The 25616-nt window shown below is 42.1% G+C and overlaps 1 protein-coding gene across 1 annotated transcript; it reads right to left on the bottom strand.

Annotated features, from left to right (window-relative positions):
* Nucleotides 1-941: 941 nt before the first annotated feature.
* On the bottom strand, nucleotides 942-23660 carry dpp4 (dipeptidyl-peptidase 4). The gene is made up of 26 exons (XM_063211879.1): nucleotides 23013-23660; nucleotides 22720-22804; nucleotides 20190-20282; nucleotides 19821-19921; nucleotides 19538-19606; nucleotides 19375-19427; nucleotides 19108-19177; nucleotides 17818-17938; nucleotides 16831-16985; nucleotides 15481-15578; nucleotides 14117-14246; nucleotides 12968-13006; nucleotides 12599-12706; nucleotides 11907-11986; nucleotides 11515-11562; nucleotides 9702-9820; nucleotides 8477-8524; nucleotides 8230-8328; nucleotides 6810-6879; nucleotides 5942-6136; nucleotides 4922-4976; nucleotides 4414-4513; nucleotides 4155-4213; nucleotides 3985-4057; nucleotides 2180-2253; nucleotides 942-1737 (listed from the first exon to the last, which is right to left on the bottom strand). The coding sequence occupies exons 1-26, from the start codon at nucleotides 23013-23015 to the stop codon at nucleotides 1645-1647; spliced, it is 2238 nt and encodes a 745-aa protein (XP_063067949.1). The 5' UTR covers nucleotides 23016-23660; the 3' UTR covers nucleotides 942-1644.
* Nucleotides 23661-25616: the final 1956 nt, after the last annotated feature.

Below are 25616 nucleotides of genomic sequence, written 5' to 3'. Positions count from 1 at the left end.
GTTTGCGGTGGAAAAACAGGATACCATTCCGTCAATTAGAGCAGGAGAAAAATAAAAAGTAATGTAAGTGTTCGAGTCAGCATGAAACTGTGTAAAGTTTTTTTTTTTTCCCCTGGATGCAGTGATTTGTTTCAGGGTGAATGAAAGGAAGAGCTGAGTCAGTATTTGATGTTTCTGCCCATGAACAAATTCTAGTCTTGTTTGAGAACATCAGAAAGTTGTTATGCAGACTTTCCATTTCCATGAGACTGAGTCACAAATTATACAGGTTTGATAGATACTATATTCATGATAATTGATCTTGCAATGTGTGTAACTCGGAGGAACATATTGAAAGTTGTTTATAAAATGATTGTCGTTATATTCAAACATGCGCTGTTGGAAGTTTCAAATATTTCATTGAATACAGTCTGTGTACCATTGTGTGTTTTATGTATAATACTTAATACAATATTTTATTTTTTATGGACTATGACTCTTTGTTAATATATCCAGACTTCAGTACGATCACATACACAAAACTGCAGCTGGATGGTGGATTGGACTAGGGCAGTCATGAGTAAGCGGTTAGGGTGTCAGACTTGTAGCCCAAAGGTTGCCGGTTCGACTCCCGACCCGTCAGGTTGGTGGGGGGAGTAATTAACCAGTGCTCTCCTCCATGCCTGAGGGACCCTGAGCATGGTGCTGTCCCGTCGCACTGCTCCCTTGGGGCGCCATTGAGGGCTGCCCCCTTGCACGAGTGAGGCATGAATGCAATTTCGTTGTGTGCTGTGTCACGATGACAATGGGAGTTGAAGTTTCTCAATGGGCTTTCACTTTCACAGTTGTATTTTCTTGGAATGAAGTACAGTAGGTATTTTAGTAGTATGGCTGTGTCATACAGCATGATTGTGTGTTATGGTATACTATACATTTACCACACTGTCACAATCAGGTGTGCATTATAATTTTATTATCAACATGTAAAGGACTTAGTGGAGTGGAGTGCCTATACAGTATATGGAAAAATAAATATTTCCTGCACATAATTTACATACCATGTGGTCTTATCACAGTCACACTATAGTTTAAAAAATGCAAATAATGACAATCACTGACAAATTACACTGGAAATCTAGAATAAATAATTTAACAAAATCTTTTTGTATTTTGCTATTCAGATATTCCAAACCAATGTCACATTAACAGAAGACAGAGGAATTAAACCCTCATGAACAAAAAAAGTATGGCTCTGCATAGCATTTCTTCCACAGTGAATAAAACAAAACCAAAACTCTTTAAAAAAAAGTAGTCTGCAATGTACAGTTCTTCATGTTCTAGTTAAACCAATGAGGCAATTATACTGATAATGCCGTTGGGTAATCCAGAGAGAGGAATTAAAAATTACGAAATTGCAGTGATGGGCCATTTCCATGTGACGTCACACACCTTCGATTCAATGCATTCAAAGCAAGTGTACAAGGCACATCCGGTGGGAAAGATATAATATACACACACGCCACTGTCTCCCATGAGTTTCTGCCTAATAGAGGCAGTTATTTACACATACTTTGCTTTGAAATGGAACTAGTTTGACGTAATGGCGGAAAAAAAGCTTATGGTGGAGGTTGGAATGGTGGTGGTAGAGCAGCAGTAGTAATCTTATCAGGCGAAACACCTCTTGAGGAAGTGGCTCATGTGAGTGTAGACATGATGATTGGCGGAGCCTCCCAGCCCATGGTCCTCATCGGTGTACCACTATGAGAGAGAGAGAGAGAGAGAGAGAGAGAGAGAGAGAGAGAGAGAGAGAGAGAGAGAGAGAGAGTGAGAAAGAGGGAGAGAGAGAGAGAGAGAGAGAGAGAGTGTGTGTGTGTGTGTATGTATGTGTGTGTGTGTGTGTGTGAGAGAGAGAGAGAGAGAGAGAGAGAGAGAGAGAGAGAGAGAGAGAGAGAGAGAGAGAGAGAGAGATGTAACTTCATGCTATTGTGATAAATTGATTGATGTGTTCAGAATAGCCATCAATTTCAGTGGCTGTGTTCATTTAAATGCAAGTATAATTCCATGACTTTCCCTAGTCGGTAAACCTTGACTCTTCGCTCCCTTAAACCACTTCCTTCTACGACAGTAAAGCTGAGGAGAAAGTGTTACTAAATTTAGCTCCATCGTGCTGAAGCTGCAATAACGAGAGCCTCATATTTACCATGGCTTCAAAGTCCACCTGCTGATCCACTAACGCTTTCGAGATTTGTGCTGCTTGCTGGAAATGCACGTTGTCTGAAACACACAAACAAATACTCAGTTTTGACAAATGTAGACGTAGTGTGTGCCGTTCTGCCAGCTGTAATAGTCGTTGAAAAAAACGTTTGACATTACAAAATACTGCAGAAAACACCTGACGTAGTATTGCATTATTTAATTCATGCATCAAATTTATTACAAGAACCATGTCTTAACAGGCTAAAGTAAGGGTTTTCTTAATCCAATATCTTTGTTCGTTCTGGTGATGTCGACAATACACAGCTAGTTAAAATCTGTTCTTCAGCTTGTTGACTGTCAGGCAACCCGGGGGCGACCCGAATGACTTTGAACTTGAACTTGATCTTCATTCCGCAATTGTTTAAAATCCAGGTGGTGTAATAAACCCAGGAACATTATATATCATTGGAAAGCTTAGAATCTCAGGAACACACCTAGCACTACTATACAGGGATATGAACATATTTCATGTGCATTATTATCAATTTATTACACAATGTCACCTTTCAAATTTGACCCCCCCAAGCACCCCCCGCCTGATGTCTCCCTACCTTCCTAGGATGAGTGGACATCCAAACATGAACATATCCTTATCATCATGGTCTCAAAATGTATGTTACAATCCAAGGTTTATGAAAGTGTATTCTTTTTTATTCTACTTCAACCACAAGTTGTACAACTCCACTCAAACTAAACCACTTTATTGTGGAAAAAACGATCACGTTTTTTTTTCTCAAGAATTGTGCTGTTTTTGCCTACACTTCCATATATTTCATATGATAAATGGTATTCCACATGATCCCCAGACCCTGCTGATTACATAGGCACCACTGGAGTGGCTCTGTGACATTCCTACCCTGAAAGACAAGCCTTAGAAGAGAAGTAGGCAGGTCATGTGCTTTGAATGACTGCAGCTCCCTCAAAGCAAGAGCTAGAAACTCCATTCAAAGACTGAATGATAGTCTAGAGTCCACGTTTTCAAATGAGTCATATAGCTCTTCTGTGTTACACCCAGAGACAGAGGAATCTCAAATCTGCTCAAGAATGCCCCTTTCTTCCCATGTTTTTACTGTACATAGTGTACAGTACCGTACAGTACTGTACAGTAACATCTCTGTAATACTACCCAAAAGGCAGATGACTGTAGAACACCTCAAGGGGTAAGCTTTCATTTGAGACCATCATGAGGCTTCTAGCTCAAACTGTTCTTGAACAGTGAGACCTTATTTGTGGGGTGCATTTTGACTAATCAAAAGGTCTACAATAAAACATATGGCAAAACGCATGTGCATATCCACACATAATTGTCTTGAGAAAGGTCATATATGGATGTAAAAAGATCAACTTTGACAAACAGCTTCTGTAGACCTGTGAGTAAGTATCAAATTTGTTTCCAAGGCAAAATGTATCAGCTAAACTGTTGAAATGTAGTAATTTCCACGAGTTTCTAAAACCGCCTGTCAGAAAAAAAGATGTTCAAACCCCTGTAAGTCCTTGGCAGTACATCACAACATCTTCCTGTCACTTCCTGTGGATTCTACAGAGTCTCTTCCTTCAAATGGTACCAGCCACTTCATGATAGGTCAAAGTATGCAGGCACAGGAACCATTTAAGTAGACATTGTGCAAAACCTCAAAAACACTCAAAAATAGCCCCTAAGGTTAAGGGGTTAATGTTTTTTGTTTACTGCACATAAATGAACATTAATGGGGGGGGGTTCGAAATAAAAAGCAATAGTGTTGTAATTACCATCCGCTGTGCCGTGGATGAGGAGGTACTCGACAGATGCGAAGTTCTTGGCTCTTTCAGTTACTGTGGAATTCTGAGTGAAACGCAGGTTAATTCGCATTGTTAAGTTTGCACTTTTACACTAATCGAAATGCATTTTTTTCCATAAAGATATTTTTCAGGAAACTTACGGCGTAGAAGTGTTGGTTGTCTTTGGGCTCCAGCATATACCTCTCTGTGTAGATGGAATCTGGAAGGGTTGGTTTAAAACATCAAAAAATAAGGCCACCTGATTAAGGCCTAAGCGAAAACGTTGGCCAAGTTAAAAAGTACTGCATGAAGCTCGATGACAATTGTTTTTTTTTTCATGAAGGTGACTATTGGAACACAGTGCGCACCTTACCCGGTGTGCGTTTACTATAATTAAGGAAAGTATTCGCTGCGCCATACCATAAAATCTCCATTCGGAGACAGGGGCGACTGCCATGCCACACTTGAACACTCCACTTCCTGCTCCAAGCACCATGGAGGTCACATAGCCACCGTAGGACTGCAGGAAGAACAGGTACATGTCACATTACTACAGCTGCTGCTGCTGCTGCTGCTGCTACTACTACTGCTTCTGCTACTACTACTACTGCTGCTGTTAGTACTACTACTACTACTGTTGCTGCTGTTACTGCTACTGCTACTACTACTACTACTACTACTACTACTACTACTACTACTACTACTACTACTACTACTACAACTACTACTACTTCTGCTGCTGCTGCTGCTGCTCACACACACACACACACACACACACACACACACACACACACACACACACACACACACACACACACACACACACACACACACACACACACACACACACACACGCACACACAGACACACACGGACACACATACAAACATTAAAAGTGAGTCCAGTTATTGTCATTGCCAATACTCACCCATCCCCAGATGGCTATCCTGTCCTTATCAACGTAGCCAAGGTCTATGAATCGTCTGAGGAAGAAACACAGCATGAAAGCATATTAATTACCGGTACATTAGTTCTGTCTGTATGACAATTTCCCTCCACCCTAACACAACAGATTTATTTCAGTACAGATCTGCCTGTATATAGGCAGAGAGTCATATGCATTGATTTGCAAACAGTGTCAAAGTTGGGCTAACTTGAGAGGTGGTGCTGAAATGACTGTCAGGGTTTAGAAATAGTTTAACCTAACATTTTTGCGCGAGTAGGCAATATAAAGAAACTGTTAACATAATAATGATTATGCCTGGGGCTTCATAGTGACAGCTAAGTGTGCCGCGACCTCAAGTCAGAGCCACACCTCTTCATATGTAAATATTAGCATGCATGCAGGCTGAATATGATGACATTGGATTTCCCCTGACCACACGGAATCTGTATTGGTCAATGCACTGACCTGACCTAATTCAAACATCACCTTAATGTAGAAAAATAAGACTCCTCAGATTGCACATGTACGTGTAATGTGGGACACTGGTCCACAGGGGGCAATAAAAGCGCAGCAGTGTAGATGTCAAAGGGTTTACTCCTCTCAGTATGGAGGATAATCAGAGGCGATTCTAGGGTCAGGTGGGGCCCCCAGCGAAAATGCAAAAGAATGAACATTTGGACCAAAATCACCACTACTGTAGTATAGTATGGGCTGTTATTCACTATCTAGGGGCTTGGGGGCCCCAAGCGGCTGCCTGCCTTACCTGGTGGCAAGATGCGCCTCTGAGGATAATCAAACATCAAGAACAACTAAGCGATTTACTGTTCTTGACGATGACATGATGTTTAACTCCCCTGTATAAGTAGTTCTGCGTGACATTAATGGTACGTCACATCCGTGTGTGTGTGTGTGTGTGTGTGTGTGTGTGTGTGTGTGTGTGTGTGTGTGTGTGCGCGTGCGTGCATGCGTGCGTGCATGCGTGTGTGTTCTTTTTCTTTTCACCTTGCCGCGGTGATCTGATCCTCCACCTCATAGGTCCCCAGGCGTTTGTAGATGAGGTGCATGATCTCGTCTCCCTGGTAACCGCTGCCGCGGCCGTCGAAGCTGGCCACGATGACCTTCTCCGTGCTGGCCAGGTAGGTGGACCAGCTCAGACGGAAGCGGAAGTCCGACTTCTGGCTACAAGGCCCCGCATAGCTGGAGAAAGATAACATGGCCATAAGCAGGGAAGTCAACAGGTGGGTAAAACGGGGTCTGTTGTTCCGGGCCCAGGGGGAGAGGGGGCCCAGAATTGGGTTCTCATTACATTGCATCTATTGTTTTGGGGGGCCTTTCAGATTAATTTGTCACGGGCCCGACCATAGCTGTCAGCGGTCCTGGCCATAAGTGAAAATGAAAGCCCACCTGGGAAACTCCCAATGTCATTGTGACACAGCACCCCGCAGCACACAACGAAATTTGCCTTTATGCCAGGGGTGGGTAACCTATGGCTTGAGGGCCGTTTGCGGCCCTTGAGGCTGTTTTATCCGGCCCCCAATATAATTTTAATGTTATTCAGCTTCACATGAAATATGACATATTTTGTAAAGGAATCTTAGAAAATGCATTTGCAATACAATTAAGTCATATTCAGAGAACCTAGAGAAGGTGGTGTTTGTTTAAAAGGTGGCTGCCTTCAATATAGGCCTAAAGTGAAGGGGAAAATCCTGGTTTGTGTTCATAGTACGGCCCTCAGAGGACTTTTACGGCCCTCGGATGAATTTGAAGTGGCGCTTCGAATGAAAAAGGTTCCCCACCCCTGCTTTATGCCATCACCAAAACAACAAAGTGTGTAAGTAGTCTAGCTGGTAGTGGCTGAATGATTTCTTACACGTCGATGAGCAGTGGGTATTTCTTGCTCTTGTCAAAGCCAGGAGGTAGGGTCATCTGGTACCACAGATCTGTAAAAGAATTTGATTGTATTGTATTGTCAGTAGGTTAGTGGTGCGCACATCCAAGACACAGGTGCATGACAAAAGGTCAGAGTACTGTGAAAATAAAGATGAATGTCCGCACACTGCTCTCGTGTTGCTTTAAAAAAAAAAATAGGGCTGAGACTCGATAAAAACATTTAATCGAATTAATCTATAGGCTTTGAAATTAATTAATTAATCGCATCTTAATCGCATTTAAATATCTGCCTTGAGAACAGTAAAAAGTTTTTTTTTTCACATGGATTTTGAATAATGACAATAAATAAGCTTAATCTAAAAATGTTGTTTATTTTTAAAAAGAGAGAACTCTTCTCAGTTTCAGCAGGCTGTTTACCATCAGGCATAATATTGCCATCCACTGGTCTAATCCAGAACTATCATAGCTATAACATAGTGTGATTAAAATGAGTTAATTTTTTTAATCGCGTTAATTTTGTGTGATTAAGTGATCAAAATTAATGAATTAATGTCCCAACCCTACATTTTTTCAAGTGAGCGCTTTCAAGCTAGTCGCTCTTCGACATTCATCTTTATTTTCACTGTATTAATGTTTGTGAAATAAGACAGTGAGTAAAGCATTGGATTTAGAATATGGATTGATAGGACATGAGTCAGACGTTAAAGAGATCGGTATTGAACAATTAAAACCCTGCTTTCAGCTTTGTGACAAAACACAATTGTAAAGACTTCAATTTGGACACATCTGGTTTTGGTTACTGGAATCAGAATCAGAATCACAGAATCAGTGTTAATGAGTGAATCCATGCGAGTGGCCATTATTGCTGAAACACGTAACTGTTGCGTTTCCCTTATTTTTCCCCCTCTCCACTACATTTCAATTTTGACTGCGTCTACAATAAAAGGCGAAGCTGTTTGGTTCTTGGTTTGGGAGCGGGGTGAATCTTCCAGACCCTTGTATGAGCTCACTAAGCTGAGTGGAAATCCACAAGGATCTGCTGAGACCGAATTTCAGCAGTGAATAAGCTTATTTTTGGAAATAAACTTATTTTACACCTTCCCTTGAGCTAAATAATACGGCTTTACCATTCTCTTGTGCTTTCAACCATTCTCTGAGTACGGCAGTACAAATTTTATCTCCAAGCTAGCAGTTAACATGGACTCCTATGAGACCAGTTAGCTACCAGCTGGTCTCATACGACTCAATGTTAACTGCTAGCATGGATATAAAATTTGCACTGCTGTACAGGAGAATGGTAAAGCCGTACTATTTAACTCAAGGGAAGGTGTAAAATAAGCTTATTTCCAAAAATGGGACATTATCACTATAAGGCCAAGTGTGGTTGCTATGAAGCTCACCATATTTGCCGATCTTCAGAGTGTCGTGGATGACGGTGGGCATGGCGATGTCTTTCAGGATGTCATCCAACTGAGTGTTGAGCTCAAGTTCCTTGATTACTATTGTAAGAAAAAAATAAAGATGTTGAGGACTTACAGATGTTTATATCAGAAATAAAATTGTCATTATTATTATCATTATTATTATTATTATCATTATTATTATTATTATTATTATTATTATTATTATTATTATTATATACAGTACCTTTGTTGTCACTGACAGTCCTTAGGGAGTACATAGGTAGCCCGGGACCTAAATAAGGACAATCAAAAATATTAGCGTATCACTTTGTTATTATATGTCTCTCTCTCTCACACACACACACACACACACACACACACACACACACACATACACGCACACACACACGCGCACATACACGCACACACACACGCGCGCGCGCACACACACAAAAACGCACGCATGCACGCACACGCACATATGCACAGACGCATGCATACGCACAGACACACACACACACACACACTCACAAGCTCACATGCTCGTACATACTGTATGCATGCTAACACACACACACACACACACACACACACACACACACACACACACACACACACACACACACACACACACACACACACACACACACTCACACACACACACACACGCACACACACACACACACACACACACACACACACACACACACACACACACACACACACACACACAAGCACACTGCAAGGTACTGTATATTTAAGAGTGCCGTTGTAAACACATGCAAATGCGCGTATGGGTATTATATATACAATACGATCAGTGCCGGATAAACCCACAAGCTAGATAGTGCTGCAGCCTTGGGGCCCCCGATTGTGAAAAAGTGAAACAAAAATACAGGTTTGTGACATGATGTGATCTGGATCCAATCCTATCCTCATCTGTCTATGTAACTTTGTCGCAAAATTTGCCTTCCGGGGTGCCCCAAATCAACCTGTAGCCTAGGGTCCCCAAACCATTTTAATCCGGCCCTGAATACGATTTGGATTTGGACTAATGAATGAGCATAAATCACAGTAATAGTACACTACAGTCCATATTCTGTGCTTACAATAATATCTTGCGTGTCTGTGTGTGTGTGTGTGTGTGTGTGTGTGTGTGTGTGTGTGTGTGTGTGTGTGTGTGTGTGTGTGTGTGTGTGTGTGTGTGTGTGTGTGTGTGTGTGTGTGTGTGTGTGTGTGTGTGTGTGTGTGTGTGTGTGAATGTGTGTGTGAATGTGTGTGTGTGTGTGTGCGTTTGTGTGCGTTTGTATTGCATCCGTGAAACAGTGTGTATGTGTGCATGCATGTGTGTGTGTGTGTGTGTGTGTGTGTGTGTGTGTGTGTGTGTGTGAAAGAGAGCGAGAGAGTGAGAGAGAAACAGTGTGTATGTGTGTGTGTCCGTGTGTGTGTTTATTTGAGACTATGCCTACCAGAGCAGTCCATGCGGTAATAGGTGCCACCTGGGCTGATGTTGGCTGAGTTGTACTTGCACCTCGTCTGGTCCACATCACACGTCAGGCACACAGCAGTTAGGCTGGCTAGTGTGATCCTAACACACGGGCAAACACACACACACACACACACACACACACACACACACACACACACACACACACACACACACACACACACACACACACACACACACACACACACACACACACACACACACATTTAGGCACACAGGATCAGCATCTAGGTTGCTTAATGTGATCCGGAAGCACACGCACACGCACACACACACAGACCCAGAACAAGCACAATGCACAAGAAAACACACATCTGCACACCAACACATTTGCATGCGACCACACACACACACAAACACACACAACAAATGGGGGTAGACGCGTCCTGTTTACACTGAATTCATGGGAAGCAGTAGCACGAGATGCCATTAAGATAACACTGATTGTGTTTCAAGCTGTTTTCAAGCCTCTCACTTGTCTTGCAGGGCATCATCACACCGGTGTGACGGGAATGTTCAGGCAGTGAAAGTTCTATGGAATTCTGGGCGCCTATTTGGAATTTTAGAATCTTGCATTGTTATAGAACACATTATTTGTATAGAATGTTCAAAAACCTACAGTCTTATGAAACACAGGTTACATACACAAAAATCAGATTTTGCACTTTTTTGTATAGTCATTTGGGTTAAACAAACTCCCTAAGCGCTGGAAAAAAAATCAGATTTTTCCTGTGAGTCAATTCAAAGATTTTAACATCAGAAATACTGTCCTTCTACTGTCCTTTCTACTGTGGTCAGATGAAGCTCTACAAAACATGCATACAATATTGGAAAACAACACCAAACAGTACCACATTGAGCTAGAGTACCATACTTGAGCAGTTTTTTATTATACTAGCTATGCTCCAGAAGACTAGCGGCCAGGCCCATGTGTTCGTGTGGGATCGTATGCAGTGCTGCACAAGCATGTGTTCAGTTCAGTTCAGTTTAATTTTACTAGGGACCATGTAATTAACGTGCGTTATTATATGGTTGTGACGTCATCTGTCGAATGCTCCATTCATTTCAACGGGGCTCCCCAACGTTCGGACGTCTGTTATTTTTCGATAACGGACGGGTTGGTCTATAACAGACCGCTGTCAATGGCAACAAGACTTTTCACTGCTAAAGCGACTTTTCAACAAGACTCTAATCAGCTGCTGTGATAGACAGCACCCGTTGTCCTGGCTACCGCTGTCAATGGCAACAATACGTTCACTGCTAAAGCCACTGGCTTGTATACAAGTCAGTGGCTAAAGCGAATGTTTCATATCACTCCGCAGGGGGTCCGGTCTTTTGTCACTCTAATCAGCTGCTGTGATAGACAACACCTGTTGTCCTGGCTACCTAGCTGTTGCCTAGCGGTGTTCCACAACGGCACTGTTTTGTTTTGCGCAGCAACAATCTTAACATTAAATAGGTCTAAAGAAATGTCCCCGCCAAGTGTGAATCATTTAAGTATATCCATATAATAAGCGGGTTAACTTTCGTCGAGTCGGTCGCTTTGTGGAATAGCAGCACTTCAGAGAGAACAAGACCCCTCCGCTCCGCGTCGGGGTCTAAAGATTCTCTCTGTCGTGCTGCTATTCCACGGTAGCGACCTTCTCGCCGAACGTTAACCCTTACTTATGAATTCGCTATTACCAAGAAGTCATAGTGCATGACTAAAGGCCCTGTGTTCTATATCTACATCTACATCAAAATGTGTAGTGTCACTATCTGTACCCGTGTCTTACTTGTAAACATTTCTCTGTCCTGGGTGTCCCTGGTTTCCAACAAAGAATCTGCAGCAAGATAAAAAAAAGAGAGAAGAATAGCGATTATGAGAAGGTGTGTCTTCTATATGGAGGTGCATGTTCATGCCAGAACAAGATAATGGAAAAAAGTTGTATATTTGTATATTTTCGGCTTCAATACACTTTTTCACACATGTCTTGTGTGCGCCTCCTTTTTTCCATTATCTTGAGTCATTACTACTTTTTGGGAGTGCTCGCACCAAGCAATACACGAGTATTAAGTTCAAGGCGCAGACGCCAACCTTTCTTGGTCTTTCGTCATGCCAGAACAAGCACAGGTAGAAGTATAGACTTGCAGGTGAGACTACAGTGCTTTGCTTGCACTAACTTACAGGTGTGTTGCTGTCACCTTCAAAATCCCAACGACCTCCCAGCTCCCCCTTGTGATAAAGGTTTTCTCTCCCCAGTTGTTCTGTGTGAAAAAAAATGAAATGTTATCTTTGGATCTTCGATGTGTATGTGTGTGTGTGCGTGTGCGTGTGCGTGTGCGTATGCGTGTGCGTGTGTGTGTGTGTGTGTGTGTGTGTGTGTGTGTGTGTGTGTGTGTGTGTGTGTGTGTGTGTGTGTGTGTGTGTGAGTGTGCGTGCGTGCGTGCGTGCGTGCGTGCGTGCGTGCGTGCAGGGGTCGGCCAACCAGGCCTATGCTATTGCCATTCTATAACAACACTGGCATGTTATTAGCGGTTTTTAATAGCAGCTACATTTTTTTTTCTGCTTTTTGGACTCTTTTTGTCGTCGGGAGGGGTGTGGGGGTCTGATTGAAGGTGGGGCTCCAGAGGGGGTGTGGCCAGGCCAGGGGGTGCGCCACTGTAGGTGTGTGTGTGTGTGGGTGTGTGTGTGTGTGTGTGTGTGTGTGTGTGTGTGTGTGTGTGTGTGTGTGTGTGTGTGTGTGTGTGTGTGTGTGTGTGTGTGAGTGAGAGAGAGAGAGAGAGACAGTGTGTGTGTGTGTGTGTGTGTGTGTGTGTGTGTGTGTGTTTTTGTGCGCACATGTTTGAGTGTGTGTGTGTCAATGAAAGCATACTTACACCTGTGACGTGACGGATATGCTTGAAACCTGTGCTGTCAGTGTTATCACTCTCTATGATGAAGAAACCGTTGCCATCTGCGGTGAAGACTGGATCCAGTGGAGAAAACTAAAAGGTAAAAATAATCCTGTCAGTGTTTATGGTATTACAGTACTGTTTTTTTTTTTTTCAAAAAGAGGTCTTCAGGTGTAAGAAACTGGATCAGTAAAATAAAGATGGCTTAGGCTGAATTGTCTGATAATGCATTGTGACCTGCCATTCACCCGTCATTTAGTTCGACTATTGCAGGATAAAACACTTATGACAGCATCTTGTGTACTTTTTCCCTCCAAAGTCAATGTATGTAGAGCCATTGATCAGAAAACGTACCCGTGCCACCCAGCCATTCTTCATCACTTGTTCATGGGTCTAGAAGAAGAAGAAGGCACATTATGTTCATTCTTAGCATATTCAGTCAATCATGTATAGCATCATTATATCAGATAAGCGTATACAGTACTTTATTGCCTGTTTCACATGTGTTGTAGGCAAATATTCCACAATTTACTGTATATATGTACAGTATACAGAAAGGTGCAATGCCGTATAGTATTGTGAAAGACATTAATTACTATAGGTGCAGTTTAACAAAGCATGTAACACATCACATATACACTCTGCCGTAGTTAGTGTTAGATACAGAGAAAGTACAGAATATTGATAGAACAGCATAGTATAGACAGCACATAATATTTAACGTCGTTTCATATCGATTAACTGTTTACTAACTTACAGCTGTAAAAAATGTGGTAATAATTTTTCATGGCTTGCATTTTATTTTCCACAGAATATCTCCATATGCAGTAGTTATAGGACACATGTTGACTTTCAAATATCTTCAAAACTTGGTCTGATCTGAAGTATAACAATTAAACTTTCCCAAATGGCATGGTTCATCCGCCTCCCTTGGTTTGCTTCTGGTCAAAACCAAGTCTGTGCCGAAGTTCAAACCAAACATTTTCGTAGTCCCTATAGAACGTCCCAGCTTCAAACCTCAAAGCCTTGAACATGCCTCTTCCCAGGGCCGTTGGAGATGCTCAAAGTTGATTGCTTCCCGACAAAGTGGGTGGAGTTCCCTATTTCCCTCAGCTCAGAAACAATATTTGTAATTGCTCCTGCCCCGACTAGAAGCAACGCTGAAGGTGTTGTGTCACTAGGAGGGCATGGCCTGGCTAGGCCAATGCTGCATCTGCTGTTCATAACTATGACACCTCTCCTACACTCTCAGAAATAAAGGTACAGAACTCATTGCTGTGGCAGTACCCTAAAGGGGAGTACCATTGCGTCGCTTGGCTAGTACCTCAAAAAAAGAGGTGACAGATGCACATTGGTCGACATTGCAAGAAACTGAACGCACCTCGTGTTCGGTTTACCAATCAAGCGACGCAATGGTACTCCCCTTGAGGGTAATGCCACAGCAACAGGTTCTGTACCTTTATTCCTGAGAGTGTAAGAGGTGAAAGGTGAAAGGTCACTTACACCACTTGCTACCCATTCGTCTCCATTCCAGTCGTAGATCACAAGGATAACGTTACTCTGCACCCTCTTCTCCCACTGCACGGCGATGCGTGTGTCCGACACCCATGTGACAGTGCTCAGGTAGTGGTCACTGCGGGGCAGAGGTAGGTACAGCATATTACATTACATTGCAATTACATTACATTACATTTCATTGCACTTAGCTGACGCTTTCATTTATTCAAAGTGACTTACAGTTATTATTTTTCAGGGTATTGGTTACAGTCCCTGGAGCAATGTGGGGTTAGGTACAGCATATTACATTTTACATTACATGGCAATTAGCTGATGCTTTTAACCAAAGCCACTTAAGGGTGGTTTATGCCTCGAGATCAGCGTCCCTGCGTCGTGATGCAGTGAGCCGTGCAGTTAACGGAGTGAAGCCCCCCCCATCACGCAGGTACACAGGGGCACCTCCCCAAAATTGTGTCTCGACGCAGGGAGCGACGGCGTGAGGGGCGAAAATAGGTCTCTGATTGGTCCTCTCGACCAGCCTGCTCTGTCCTCGAGTCGAGAGCTACTTCCTTGTTCTAACCTTCGTCGGTCTACGGACTGTGAGCTCTTCATTAAATAAGTTGCCCGTGCTTTGTCGTTTGATTTATTTACACGAACCAAAGACAACACGTGCGCTTGCAAGTTACGACGCTGAAGTTATTTGGTCAGTTGAACAGTGTTTCCAAGGTCGAGGAAACATTCCGCTTTGTGCGACCTATCCTCGACAAATGAGCCACTTCTTTGTTCCTTCGTTGTTGGCTGCTAGTGCGATCAAAAATGCACGTGATATAAAGATGTAATGTTTCATTTTCATTGTCGTCGAGTCTGTGAAGCTACAAAAACAACCGACACGTCTAGGTTACTCTTTGTATTGAAGGCAGTTTGAGCGTGGAATGACATCGCGCAGACCGTGCTTCAAAACAGGGCATAAACCAAAATTAACTGCATCATGGCTGCGACAAGCTCACTCTGTGGCGCAAGTAGGAAGCATAACCCGCCCTTTACTATTATTTAGCCATAACAATTTATTTATTTATTCTTTTTTTACAAGCATTTATTGTTTTTTTTCTCAGACAGGACAGTGAAGTAGAGACAGGAAGCGAGTTGGGAGAGAGAGATGGGGAAGGGTCGGCAAAGGACCCGGGCCGGGAATCTAACCCGGGTCGGCCGCGTAGTAGACGAGTGTCCTACCATATCAGCCACGGTAGGGCCTAGCCATAGCGATTTAACCCTAATCTTTCATTACAGTCTCTCCCCTAAAATAAAATAAAAACAGTCTCTCCTCCTAGTTCCTTCCTGAAAATATGACAATAAATATTTTGTGGACTTACACTGCTCCATAAGCACTTGGGACAACAACCTCTGTAATGACACTTGTGTTGGACACATCGACAACAAACAGGCGAACCGTTGGGTTCTTGGCACCCGGCTGTAAAAAACAAAACCAAAGGAGGAAAAAATGAAAGAAGGAATGAAAAACATCTGACTTAATATATACCAGTCAGTATTAGAGAACAATTGCTGTTATTGAAATAATATATAGAACTGTTTAAGTCTGTTATAGCACAGATTATACTGTATCACTGTTGTGAAAAGGATGAGGGCAAAGGGTATCTTGAACGTGAGTGTAGGGCCTATTACTCACACAAAGCAGCTATGTTTAACCTTTGAGTTTGCTCTGCATGCATCAAGTGCAGAGTTCATGGAGAGAGAGAGAGAGAGAGAGAGAGAGAGAGAGAGAGAGAGAGAGAGAGAGAGTGTGTGTGTGTGAGAGAGAGAGAGAAAGAGAGAGAGAGAGAGAGAGAGAGAGAGAGAGAGAGAGAGAGAGAGAGAAACCTCACGTTTTCAATAAAACGAGCAGTTTCACCTTTGTCACTCCATATGAATGCTAACCAATGAGATCACAAAGTTGTTTCTGCCTCATAAGTGAAAGATTGATTTTACACTGCTCACCCCTTGGTACTTTGGATATATTTTAAAAAGCATCACAAATAGCATATTAAGGCTTCGAAAACTATTCATGAAACATTGTCTCTTATGCTTGGCATTTACATCTATTTAAACTTCCCTACAAAGCCTATGCCTAGGAGGTTCTGTTCTCAGCCTTTAACCCGTTAAGACACAGCGTTATGAATTTGCTGTTACCAGAATGGCAATGACCAAGACATAGTGCATTACTTAAGACCCAGTGCAATGACATAGTAGTAGTGTAGTACTATGGTAGCTAACCTTTCAATGACTATTAGGGCCAAAGCATACCAAGGCGGAACGGAACGGCCGCAGGACGAACGCGGTCTTTCTGCTTAGTTTCGGCCGGTGTGTTTTTCTCTGCCTTTCACACTGACAGCGTCAGCGTGCGCGGCCAGTCCTGTTCAAAACCCTCCCCACAGCCAAAGCTAGCATGCTACTCTGCCATTCATCTCAATGGGACACCGCCGGTCACCGGAGTGAAAAATACGCTTGAGTTCTATTTTCCAAATGCAGCGCGGCGCCAAGCCGGCTCCCGCGCCGCTGACGCTCAACTACCGCCGGTTGGTGTGTAAGGACAGATATGTTTCAATGTATTTTCACCGACGCCGGTAAAAAACGCGGCCGTTCCGCGACGCTTTACCGCCCTCGTGTGTAAGACCCCTTACAGCGTTCCATTGGTGGAATGGCGTGCATTCCACAGAAAGTCATACCTTCGGGTAGGGAATGAAGACTGTGCCTGGGTAATCTCCTGACCCATACCAAGAGTACTCGATGAGAGGGACGGCAGTATCATTAAACTGGGCATAGGCCACTCGCTGTCCTCCAGGAGACCACCACAAGGCATAGTTGCTGGAGAACATCTCCTCTGCAAAGTCAACAACAGAACATCATAAATACACACACATTTGCATGGACAATAACGCTTACCCTGACATGTAAATCCAACAAGTCTGTCTGAAAGCAACTGAACTTAAGTCTGCTTAAAGCTTAAGCTTAACTCTTTGGATAGCATGATCAGGATGAATGAGAACCTTCACAGTCCCACAATGTACCTGACTTGACGGTGGAATTTAAAAGTGTGTCACCTATTCTTTTGAAAGGGTGTTTATGTTTAAGCTTAACAACCAATGCCATTGTTTCTGAATACTCAAGTCTGGAACATTTTTTTCCCCTGATTGCACATCCCCCAGAATTTTTGAATGGATCATCAGGAATGGGCAATAACTTCAAGTCATTCAATTTACATTCCTTGACAGCAATTGTGTTTAGCCCACTATGTATGTTCCCCAAAGCTGCCAGTTCCCCCATAGGTCATTCAACACCATCTGAGGCCACAAAATCCTTCCTCCCAGTCTGATCCCCTCCCACAGGTCACCAATTTTGAACAAGAGTGTGATTGTCAGTCAGGGGAGTAAAGAGGGAGTTTTCGCTGTGACCGTACTGGGGTAAATATTTAACCTTCAGCAGCCCAAATATATTAGACCGGGCTCCCAAGTCAAACGACTTCATGGCCACAGAATGTATCCAGTCAGGCAGCCAATAGCATTGCAGAAACAATGTTGGCGAACAAAAAAATAGTAACTCTTTACAATATGAATGTGGTTTAACAACAGACAAAAAATGGGAAGGTTCTTTTTAAGACTTGTAATATGATTTTACCACACTGAGTCTGCAGGGGTTAGCTGGTTTTCACTCACCTTCATAGACCCAGTCGGGGATACCGTTGAGGATTTGGTTGTGTTTTCCATCAAAGGTGACCTGATCGGGCTCAGCGGTTGCGCTGGTCTTCACATACACGTTATACAACCACACGTAGGCCTGGAGGAGGAAATAACAAGATGCATTCAACAAGTTACCATGACTCATCATTCCTTCTCTCTTGCGCCTTGTTAAAAATGCACCTTGAGACCATATCCCAAACAAGTTGTACAATCAAAAAAATCAGTGTTAATTCAAGACTTAGTAAGCACTCTGAGACCAAATACACCGTAGAAGGTGTTGAATCAACTCTGTAAGTGTTAACTTAACACAGCATTGTTAATGTATGGGAGCTCTCGATGCAGTTCAGGTGTAGGGCTTTGAAACGTGTTTACTGAGACAATTGCCAATCTCAACTTTGATCATGCTACTGAATATGGGCAAAGTCAGAGTTTTATAGTCATATGTGTTAATAACATTCACAAGATTTCATGCCATTATGTCAATATGTCCTTTCTCAAAATCTTACTCATGGCTGGTTAAAAAACAACAAAATGTGTCACAATCACAAACAGTCCTACTGTGAAATCACAGGACTCTTTCTCAGCTATAACACAATGACGCCAGCCTGTGACAGATAATGCTGGCTATTTTTTATGGACCCTTGTCCTTGCATGTGAGTGCTGTAACCATATCACCATATCAGTGACATACTCCAAGATAAGGCTATGAAAACTACACTATGGCCGTCATAAAAATGCCCTGTCTTAGCCCTGCCATGTAGTAGGCCTAGTACACCGAAACTGTAGGGCTTATGGATTTTGCATATATGAATATTTGGAAATGTTAAAGGGGTATGCCACTATTTTGGGGCTTAATACAGTTAAAATCGTTGGCTGGGGTTTATAAAGGACAAGACAACGCTTTTTTTTAGCAAGACTACGCTTAACATGAAAAATAAGACAGTTTACCACCTTTATAAACCCCAGCCAACGGATTTAAGGTACAATCTCTGGCTGGTTGCTAGTAATAATTATTTCAATCGCTACATCATATTACAAACTTTTTATAATAACAAGAAAACAAAATGCCCCTAGCATGTAATGTAATTCGTTATCATAGGCATCTGCTGATATTCCAGAACTCAGTCTTAGGCAGCAGTGCATGTTTTTAAATTGTCCAAATGGAGGTTTCCTAACGTTTCCCACTGGGCTGTGTGAGGGTCTTTCCCTGACCTGTCACCAATGACTGTGCATTAGATCTGTCCATGAAAGCTATACAGTACTCACCAGTGCATTACCAGTGGGAGCCCATGCCAGGTACTGAATGTTGTGAGGGAGGTCTTTGCTGTATTCAGTTCTACATGGAACACAATTTGTCATTGAACATAAGATTCAAATGGTCATACATAATTTTGACAAAAACAAAACGTTTGTCATTTTGCTTTTGAACTCTTGCCAACTACCAACTATCATAATGCCAAGTATGCATACTTACAGTACGCAGGCTTACAGTGTATTCCTGAAATTACACAGTGAACAAACAAGAATACTCACGGTGTATTAATGTGAGAGATGTTGTAAGTCGCTGTGTACGAGTGTCTCCATAACTGTAGATTACAAAGTTTGATTATTAAAGAAGATATGAATCTTACTCACATGAAGTATTATCCTTAATTCCACTGTGTTTTAAGTCATCATTTTTGAATGTGTTCATTACCTTAGCACGGTTACTCATGAATGCAACATATTGGTGATCTGCCGACAGTAAATAACCATTGTATTGATTCTGTTGAGAAAAGGATAATAATAATAATAATAATAATAATAATAATAATAATAAAAAAATAATAATAATAATAATAGATCAGTTTTATATAGCGCTTTTCTTGGTACTCAAAGCCGCTTTACAAAGAATTAACAATATTCACTCTTTTTATTCCCAGGAAACTCTGGGATACACACCAATGTACATCACAATTACACAGTAAACACCATCTTACTAATGTATCCTTGGCCAGGAACAGTTCTCCGTCACTCTGTGCATTTGCTGCATCATATCTGTAGACGTTACCATCTCTTCCATTATGGAGATAATGTTGGTCTGTAATTTCAAAAGCATAGAAACTTAATTTTAGTATACACAACAAACAAACATGACTAAATCCAGCAAGCCAATGCTAAGATTTTGCAGATGAAAATTAGAAAATGACTTGTCATTTCAACAGTACCATTACAGCATCAGTGAAATAGACCAAACTAGCTGATTTGAAATAGGTGGTTCATGAACTTGCTTCAGGTTTACAACACCTTGTACCTAGCTGCCTTGTAAATGTGTTGTTGTGCATTGTTGAAAGTCATAATTGCAATACCTGAAATCCAGTTTAGACTGTAGGACCTTGCTCGGATGCTACCGTTGAAATAGTCATCCAGAGTGAACGTCCGCTGGACCACAGTCTCCTCCTCTATAAAGACATGTTTTAAATGGTTAACAAACGGGTGATTTCACATGAAATCAGACATTTTAGCTGTTATCAGAATGGCAATGACAAAGTCATAATGTATTACTAAAAGCCCTGTGCACTGTGATAGTGGTGTAGTAGGCCTACTATGGTAGCAAAGTTTTTTCAGTGATATTACAATGTTCCAGTGGTGGAACGGTGTGTGTGTTAACCTTTAAGAGGGTGGGTTTTTGAACATTCTACAAAAAGAATGTGTTCTATAACAATGCAAGATTCTAAAATTCCAAATTGCAATGAATGAAGCCCAGAATTCTATAGAACTTTCACTGTCCGAACATTCCCGTCACACCGGTGTGACAGTACACTCTTATTAAGGGGCTACGAGGGAAGGGCATACATACATCCTTGATTAACTTATGTAAGTCAATTTAAGTCACATAGTTGTTGTTTGAAAGCTAAGAACTTACACAAACAGTTGGCCTATGGAATGCAACAGTCATGATTCAAGAGTATGAATTATGATAAATTAAAATATTAAAAATTGAATATCCAAAAAAAAGCTATATTTTAAAATTAGTTATTGTGGTCTGTGTCATGCTGAAGTTTTGCCATCAGCTCGTTCATTTTGTCACTGATTGATCGGACATTGGAAACAGTCACTGTGAGCAGAAGGTGTTTGCCACTGTGCTTCCGCACTCTCTCCCGTACACTTCCTCTGGAACTGCTGTTTTTTATTTTGGCCTTTTGACCTTGGCCCTTGTTTCAGTTCATTCAAGTTCAGGGTATGGTATGTAAACATAGCCCCCTACAGATCATCTTCGTTGCTGAAGATTTCAGAGAAACTAAGAATTCACGAGTGAGGGTAAGGGTGCTGGCTGCTACCTCAAGGTATCCCAGGTAGCCTACTGTACCATCATACTGTACTCTATATCAGGTAGGCTAAATTAAGTGTCTGTCTCCCATTCATCTCAACATGAATGGCTAAAAAAAACAACATCAATGCTTTAGGGTCCTAGGGAAATCAGCGCCCCCTTTCCTTTCCTCTGATTTATAAAACATTTACTCCTTGGGACAGTCTCAGCCCATCTCTGAAAGTAGGCCTACACTGTTGTGTTGTGTTGTTGTGTTGTTTTCCATAGGCGTGCACAGATAGGGATGATGTTGTGCTTAAGCATCTGCCCCTTTGCCATAATGGACAACAAATGCCCTTTAAAATGTTCTTTTTTGAACGTTTTTTTTCACGTCCTGTGATCCACGTTGACATGATAATCTACAAAATACTCCACGACTAAAAGCATGTGACAACAATTCCACAATATAATATATAGCCTCTACCTAAGGCCGCAGAAAGTTCCATATGCCCCCAACCCTCAGCACCTGCCCCCCAAAATGTATGTGCATGCCACTGTTGTTTCCTCACATGACCTATTTTGTAGCAGTCACTGTCTTGCCGGAAAATTATAAATTAAAAGTAAATTACTGAGTAATTACTCGGTGTGCGTGTGTCCTTCCTCATTAACTACTGGCTAAAGGGCACAGTTTGATAAGGTGTATTGATATGCCTGCCCCCCACTGGAAAAAGTGTAGCATGCTACAGCATTGCTTAATGTTGACATGCTGTTACTTCAAATAAATAAATAAATACTTAAAGAGCTTTCAACTTTGCCATCCCTTTTAGGTCTAGTAAGTTGGGTGGAAAGCAGTGCCGTAATGATTGGGAAGGTACCGGTATTGCAGATTCAAACTCCACACGTGTGTGCCGTTTCAAGTTCAAGTGTCCTTGAATAACCACACATGGCTAATAGGACAGCAACCAAATGTTCTGTAGGCCCACCTACATAACTACATGTCGCTTTGGATAAAATCATAATAGCAAGTAAGTGCTGCGTAATGTAATGTAAGACCAATAGCTGGCTATTTTACAACTGATCTTTGCATGATTGGCATATTTATGATATAGCCTAATAACAGCAGCCCTACTGCTGGCATCCACTACAGCACAAGACTGCCAATTCAGATATCTCCCTACATTTATCTAAACAAATAGACCATCCATTTCCATCTTTCATACCTGTGTGAAGAAGCCTACCCCTATCGCATGGGCGATGTTGGACCTCTCTAACTCTAACCCCTCTACCAAGTAGGCTACTATAACAACAGCCAGATAACTCTCACATCCCAGAAGAGACTTTTACACCAAGCCACGTGTTAATGTCTCCACTATTCTTCTATTAGGCCTATGAATATTAGGCCTATATGTTGCAGATTGACACTGCAATTGGGGGTTTTCCACAGCTTATTTGAAGCTTGAAAGTAATCTGCAAGGAACTAACATTTTTGTAATAGTCATTAATATTATCTACTTGAATTGTCATCAATATGAGGAGGGTAATGTGTATGACTCCAGAACTGAGTGCTTTCTCAAACACTACCCACTTACCGTTTAAAAAGAGCGCAGTGGGGACAGCAATCACGACGACAACGACGACCAGACCCCCAATCCCTAGGATCCACTTGCCCACACCCTGTAAAAGTAAAATATTCAAGAAACATTCACGTTTCAACAGCCAATGTTTGTTTTGATTTACCCTGCTACGCGCCTTCTCGCGCGCTTTAGAATTAAGGTTCTCTTACACCATATTTCATTCAATAGACATTGCTGATAAAGTTTGTCGAAAGTTTTTTTTTCAACCCGTCTGCTTTGGTTCTGAATATCATTTCTTAAATACTGACCATTACGAGGAACAAGGCTGATAAGCGATTAAAATAAATCCAGTTTCTATTTTTCAGTCCAAATTCTTCAAAAAAGCACGAGACCGCAACCTGGCTGGCCGGACCTCAGCAATTCCTTGAACTAGTAAAGCGCGTGTCCAAAACTAACACCAGAGCGAAGACAGAGGTTTGCGTTAAACATTATCTCAAGATGATGATCGGTTGTAAAGTAAGCAATAAAATTCCACCAGATAAAAGTTTGCACAGTTCAGCAATCTCATCTGGTTAAATGAAATGGCACGCGGACACACAAAGACAGCAATAGATTTTTCAAAGCTCTCCCTGGAAATCAACACCTCAAAGGTCCGGTACGCATTGTTTAGGGTGTAACTGTGTCGTACATCAAATGAGATATATTGATGACTAAGCAAACTTCCCCTTTTTCTGACTCTGAGAACTTTGTAGCCCATGTTAGTCCCTTGTACGGAGAAAGAGTTGCTGAACGTCCAGTCCTACCAACTGCAAGAGATAGGCAGTAAAGGCGTGCATACACAACTCTGCTCGAATATAAATAGCGCTTCTTTTGGCTGCTCGTCTTGGTTGAAACTAGCAATTTCATTTAATTAAATGCGAGGGTGTTTCCTTGTGGGATTCATGAACTTCGCATGTACGCGCTTGCCCCCATGTATACAGCTCCAGGAATGTGGGGACTAGAATAGGCAACATCAACAACGCATTGCAGAGTCAGGCAAGTCAGGGGACGCGCATTGTGAATGACTTTATTGCGTCTGTTCCTTCATATTTTCTGCAGGACCTGCGTTATTGTAAAAATGTCCAAACTGCAAGGTATTCAAAGGCCAATTGACATTCCTGGGAGTCAAAGCTTTGTAACTATAATGATGATCATATCATTCCGTGTCAATTATAAGAACACACACCACAAAGTAATTGGAGTCACATGGTCAAAGTATCTTACAATAGATGAGTGTATTTAGGTCCTATTTAAACAGCCTACTTCAAAGCCGACTGGTTGTTGAATATGAGAAGGGGCGCTGCTCTGTGCTCTGTGCTGTGACGCAAGGGAAAGTTGCACTGAAAGGGGGCCCCTTGGAGAGCGTCATTACCCATGCTCTTATTATTGTGATTATAGGAGGGTTTGTGTGTGTGTGTGTGTGTGTGTGTGTGTGTGTGTGTGTGTGTGTGTGTGTGTGTGTGTGTGTGTGTGTGTGTGTGTGTGTGTGTGTGTGTGTGTGTGCATGCACGTGTGTGTGTGTGTGTGTGTGTGTGTGTGTGTGTGTGTGTGTGTGTGTGTGTGTGTGTGTGTCTGTGTGTGTGTCTGTGTGTGTGTGTGTGTGTACGCGCGCACGTGCGCATGTGCGTACGCGTGTGTGTGTGTGTGTGTTGTCTGTGTGTGTGTGTGTGTGTGTGTGTGTGTGTGTGTGTGTGTGTGTGTGTGTGTGTGTATGCGCGGTCTGTGTTGGGTGGGGGGTAGGGGGTGCTGTATTCTTACATGGGGACCACGGTGTTAACTTGTCTCTTGCTCAATGTTTCGCAAATCAAACAACTACTGATATTGATTAGACATTGCAGACCAACAACTAAAGCATTTTTTATTACTCTTGAAGTAAATTCAGCAGCAGAGAGAGAGAGAGAGAGACAGAGAGACAGAGAGAGAGAGAGAGAGAGAGAGAGAGACAGAGAGACAGAGAGAGAGAGAGAGAACAGGGGTCAATTTCGTGTGTGTCTCTCCAAACAGAAGATACAGAACATAAGATACTTGTGGATTGCACAAGATAACTAAGACCGTGTGAAACTTAGGAACAGGAAATAAAGCTTATAATTACATTACCACACATAATTTCCTTGCATAGGCCTACAGCATATGGTAAGGGGTGTAGTGATTTAGGTTTATTGTAGAGGGAGCAGACGTCAGTGTGTGCGTGCGTGCGTGCGTGCGTGCGTGCGTGCGTGCGTGCGTGCGTGCGTGTGTGTGTGTGTGTGTTTGCGCGCGTGTGTGCGTGCGTGCATGCGTGTGTGTGTGTGTGTGTGCGTGTGTGTGTGCGTACGTGTGTGTGTCACAGCGCTTGTTCAGACCAATCCCCTGAAGACCAATTCATTTTCTCTTTCTTTTTCTTGTTCTTTTTCTTGTTCTCTTTCTTTTTCTTTTTGTTTTCCTTTTTCTTTTTCTTTTTCTTTTTCTGTCTCTTTCTTTCCGTCTCTTTCTTTCTGTCTCTTTCTTTGTCTCTGTCTGTCTGTCTCTCTCTCTCTCTCTCTCTCTCTTTCTCTCTTGCTCTCTCTCATTTTGTAGCCTACCTTTTGCTTTTGTTTTGCTGTTATTTACTTTTCAAGTTTCAAGTTTATTTATTTAACAAAGGGACAGCATATATTACCAGTGTTTAGACAAAATGCAAAATACAAGATTATAGCCATAAGGCTAATTTCCATCATTTATATCCCTTTTAAATGACAACTTTTATGCCCTCATTGTGGTATGTTAACTGACGTCTATAACACAATTCTAATCAGAAAACAATGTTTCAAATTATCATACTGTCGTACATTGTAATTTATAATATTACATGCTGTAGGCCTATTTACAATATATTATATTTCTGTATGCGGCCG

Source organism: Engraulis encrasicolus, chromosome 12 (genome assembly GCF_034702125.1).
Source record: "Engraulis encrasicolus isolate BLACKSEA-1 chromosome 12, IST_EnEncr_1.0, whole genome shotgun sequence".
NCBI lineage: Eukaryota > Metazoa > Chordata > Actinopteri > Clupeiformes > Engraulidae > Engraulis > Engraulis encrasicolus.
Note: the sequence above shows the minus strand (reverse complement) of the source record. Positions and strands in the feature narration are given on the sequence as shown.